Source organism: Papaver somniferum, chromosome 11 (genome assembly GCF_003573695.1).
Source record: "Papaver somniferum cultivar HN1 chromosome 11, ASM357369v1, whole genome shotgun sequence".
NCBI lineage: Eukaryota > Viridiplantae > Streptophyta > Magnoliopsida > Ranunculales > Papaveraceae > Papaver > Papaver somniferum.
Genome location: NC_039368.1, coordinates 68,508,733 through 68,513,194, shown reverse-complemented (window position 1 = coordinate 68,513,194; position 4,462 = coordinate 68,508,733). Strand labels below are relative to the sequence as shown.

Here is a 4,462-nt window from a genome sequence, read left to right as displayed (position 1 = left end):
ATCGAACTCATAAGACAAAAGGTTTAACCTACTGAATTCATAATTTCATAAGTTTTAATCTAAATTCAATTAATCAAGCTAATTAATTTTTTTTAATGTTAGTTAAACAATGCTACATTAACCATTTAGAAAATATAAGGTTAAGCGGCGGCTTGTTTACTTTAAAATAACTTAGATTTTGTCATATTAGGTATACCCCAATTTGACTTGCTTTTGTAACAGTTTTGACTTTTAAAATAAGCTCGTTTTTCATCGTATTCCGATTCGTTGACCATCCAGACTGGTTTCTCTATTTCTAGCTCCAGCCAATTTATCCATCTAACTCGTTTGAATGGCGACAGAGATTCAAGAACTTAAAGAGATTGAAATTCCTCAAGGCAAAACCCTTGAAACAATTTCCCAAGAGCCTGTTAACAAAGAAGATGAAGGAACTAAAGAAAGTAAATCTGAGACTAATTTGGATTCAACGGTAGCTGATGCAGATCTTCAGAAGAAAATGCGTAGAGCTGAGCGTTTTGGAGTGCCTGTTAACTTATCTGAGAAAGATAAGAGGAATACCAGAGCTGAAAGGTTCATTTTTTATTATTTTTTTGGTTCTAGGGTTTAATTAAGGTTTTTGATGTTCTTGCTTGTTGTTTGTCAATGTGATGGCTATTAAAAAAAATTTACTACTTTCATTATAGCATTATAGACTCAGTAGTAAACAAACTCTAGAAAGTTGTTTATTAAACTCTAGCACTGTAGTAAAGGACTTTGGGAAGCTAACTCGTCAGCTGGAGAGCACCATATATCTTCCTAGAAATCATCTCATCATTTAGTTACCAACTCACCTTGTGGAATACAAGATACAGGAAGAACTAGTATGTGTTGCCTATGTGTAGAGAAGTTTCGATATCATGTTTTAAAATTTTAGTTAATCGGGATCACTTGTATTGTTCATGTCATGTTTGATTGTGTTTGAAATATAGTCTACCTACAATATTCGTTATTGAATCTTCATGGGAGAATGATTCCTATTCCACCTTTCGGATGCCACTGATATTCGCCTGGAAATATAGTTGTCACTTGTCACTCGTGTACTTAATCACAGTATCCTCTTCCTGACGTACATAAGAGTGCTAAAATGCAACTTGATTTTGGATGTTGCATTTGTAAACTCTTGGTGATACAAAAGTTGGCTGAAATTTGAAATGCTTTTCCTGGCCTTTTTTCACTGTTAGGTTTGGCACTGCACCTACAGTCCAAGAATCAGATGCATCAAAGAACTCAGAGGACCTGAAGAGAAAGGCAAGGGCAGAGAGGTTTGTTATTCCGTGTCATCTTGTTTCATTACTAGTTAAACTTTGGAAAGAAAAATTACATGCGTTGAACTCTGTAAAGAATCTACCTTCTTTCTCAAAGACTATAGATTACCTTTGATAGGGTTTGAGGCTTATTCCTTTATGTCATTATCTAGGTTTGGGCTGCCAGCAAAGCCTGTTGCTGATGCCACTGATGAGGAGGCAAAGAAAAAGGCTCGTCAAGACAGATTTACATCCAATTCTAAGACAAGTCCCAAGATGGATAGTGTTGAAGAAGATAAAATGAAAGCCAGGGCAATCAGGTCATCGTCTCAGTAACCTGTTGTTCTATTTTTAAAACTCCTTAATTAGCTTCTTGCAACTATTGGGACACAGCACTTTTGATTAAGCGTCAGAACTTAAGTTGAATCTTCACTCTTTTTCAGGTTTTCACAATGTCCAGCTTCTGCCCCATCACAGACAACAAATGGAAAGGGGATCTCTATTGAGGTAGGATAAGCTGCGTAACACACAGTAGCTTGTCGATATCTGTGAAATGAAAATCTGTCTGCATAGTTGGTATCAAGTTTGTGCACTGAATCATTCTGTTGGTATTTTTCCAGGGGACTGCGGATGTGAAGGCCAGTGGAGGGACCTGAGCAACGGACATTAATTGCCTTCTTTTCTGGTAGGTGTGATTTCTAGTGTAGTAGCATTTGTAGAAGCCATAGATCTGAGTGAGATTTCTTTGGGCTATGCTAAATTAGGATCAACAAAATCAAACTCCATGGGTGAACCATTTCAAGTGTTGTAGCTATTTTGATATTCTCCTCTTGATTTCTTCTTTTTTGCTTCTTTTCAGTTTCATTATGATGAGATTGCTGTCTAATTTTCCTATTATAATTTTGCTTCAGCAGAGAGAGAGGGGTTAACATATTTCACTTCTCGGCAGATGGAGGGTGTGAGCCCGTGTTAACAATTTTACATTTCAACCCAAAATGGAAGCTTGTACTTTAAATGGATGTCTGGACAAACGGACTCTGACTGCTAGTGCTGCTATTGGTGGAATTGTAAAAGAAGTATATTTTCTTTGTTTCCCTGACAGGTGTTGTTAAAATCTGGTAGAAAGGTAATAAATTATAGAAGAAGCTGCTTGTCTAAGTAAATTCTTAAGTCCTGGATCTTCAGTTTATTCCTTCAGGTTATCTGTAGCATTACCTTTTTTCCCTCTCTAGCATTGTCTTGAATCCTTTGCTCACTCTGAAAAGAAAACTTGGAACCTAGTACAGGCATTTTATTTTTCAGCATCGCATATTCAAAATTGGAACGCTAACTGCTTGAATACACGGGCTCAATATTGTCATTCCTGGAGTAATTCAAATTTGAATATGCTTTTCCCATATCCTTCATCTGGTTCATTTTACACTGAAATTAAAATACACCGGCCCAATAATGTCATTCCTGGAGTAATTCAAATTTGAACATGCTTTTACCATACCCTTCATCTGGTTCATTTTACAGTGAAATAAAAGTTGCATCGTTTCTCTATAGCATGGGAATGAATTTCAGATTGAAAAGCAACTTGTGGCTCAAAAAGGATTCTAACCTAAAGCCAGACCATCATATAGTGGCTCAAAAAGGATTCTAACCTAAAGCCAGACTATCATATAGTGGCTCAAACTTCCAACCGCTCGAGTTACTATAATGTTTTATTTAGCCATTACAGGCAATAATTACAAAATAACAACCAACCAGGAAATATAAATAAACAAGATAATCATTTTTGAGAGGCATGTTCCTGCGTTTAAGGAACAATTTCTATACTCTTTTCTTTTTGGATTTTCTTGAGTGCAGAAATATATTCATGGGAATCCCAGTACACATCAAAAGATTCATTTTCTATGACTTCCTTGATACAATATGAAAATCCGAAGGAAGATGGAAGATTGTATAGGACTCTTGTTGCATACTGCTAGCATTTGAGATGTGTGTTTAGATGTGTAGGGCCACCGCCGCCTCTCATCGAGACCGTAGGTGTGCGAAATAACGCTTTACTGATTACATTAGGAGATAGAAAAAGAACTACTACAGTAATATCATCATGAAAATGTCTTCTTACTCCTCGATCGATCCTCTTTAGATCTGAATATCTCATCTCCCTTTTCTTCGCTGCTCGTTGAAGCGCACTTTTAACTAGTTTCTTAGCGATTCTCTGCATATTTTTCTGGAAAATTAGCTTACATGCTATAAGTGGTACTGCTGTTGTTGTTAATTTAAAAGTTGCAAGATAAAGAGTCACACAACTTAATAGTACCGAGCGTTCTCACGTGATATCATTTTAAAAGTTGCAAAATTAGCTTACATGCTATAAGTGGTACTGCTGTTGTTGTTAATTTAAAAGTTGCAAGATAAAGAGTCACACAACTTAATAGTTCATTTAAACTTAATAGTGGTCTTGAATTGAAATGAGGTGATGATGTTGATGAGGAAGCAGAATGCATCTGAAATTGAGAATAACCTCTTGGATAAAAAGAAGAGGGTGGTCTGATGTATCCATAGTAAGGAGCTGCAGGTCTTGAGGAGGAATGATAACCTCTACTACTACCTCTATAATTTTGAACAAAAGGTCTTGTAACAGCAAAAGCTTTTGAATTGGCTTCAGTAAGTAATTTCTTTTGCTTATTTGTAACATCTATTTCTTCAGTAAGAAGTAGATTATGAAGTTCTTTTGATGAGATTGGTGGATTGCGAATACGAATAGATGTACAAAAAGAACTATAATCTTGGCCTAACCCATTGAATATAGTAACTACCAATTCATCATCATGAATTTGTGAACCAGCAGCAAACAATTCATCTGTTATTTTCTTGATTTCACTTAGGAAGGTAGAAACAGTACCTGACCCAAGTTTTGTGGATTGAAGTTTGAGGCGAAGTTGAATTGAATGTGTAGAAGAGCTTCTTGCATACCTAGAATCAATATTATCCCATAAATCTTTTGAAGAATCAGCTCCAACAACATAAGGAATTACAGATTCAGAAATAGACATCTGAAACCATAGTACAAGAGTAGTATCATCATCATGCCAAGCTGTATAACCAGGATTCACGCCATTATTGAGCAGATAAGGTGGACATGGTAAAGATCCATCAAGAAAACCATTGACCCTGTATCGACGCAG

The 4,462-nt window shown here is 36.1% G+C and overlaps 1 protein-coding gene across 2 annotated transcripts; it reads left to right on the top strand.

Annotated features, from left to right (window-relative positions):
- The first annotated feature begins 285 nt into the window (after positions 1-285).
- Positions 286-2,584, top strand: LOC113322969 (protein MODIFIER OF SNC1 11-like). Of its 2 annotated transcripts, none has more exons than XM_026571180.1 (6): positions 286-570; positions 1,221-1,301; positions 1,457-1,603; positions 1,727-1,790; positions 1,904-1,968; positions 2,198-2,584. In XM_026571180.1, the coding sequence occupies exons 1-5, from the start codon at positions 332-334 to the stop codon at positions 1,937-1,939; spliced, it is 567 nt and encodes a 188-aa protein (XP_026426965.1). In that variant the 5' UTR covers positions 286-331; the 3' UTR covers positions 1,940-1,968; positions 2,198-2,584. The 2 variants fall into 2 exon arrangements, with proteins under 2 accessions (XP_026426965.1, XP_026426966.1); XM_026571181.1 differs by having other exon boundaries at positions 2,195-2,578.
- Positions 2,585-4,462: the final 1,878 nt, after the last annotated feature.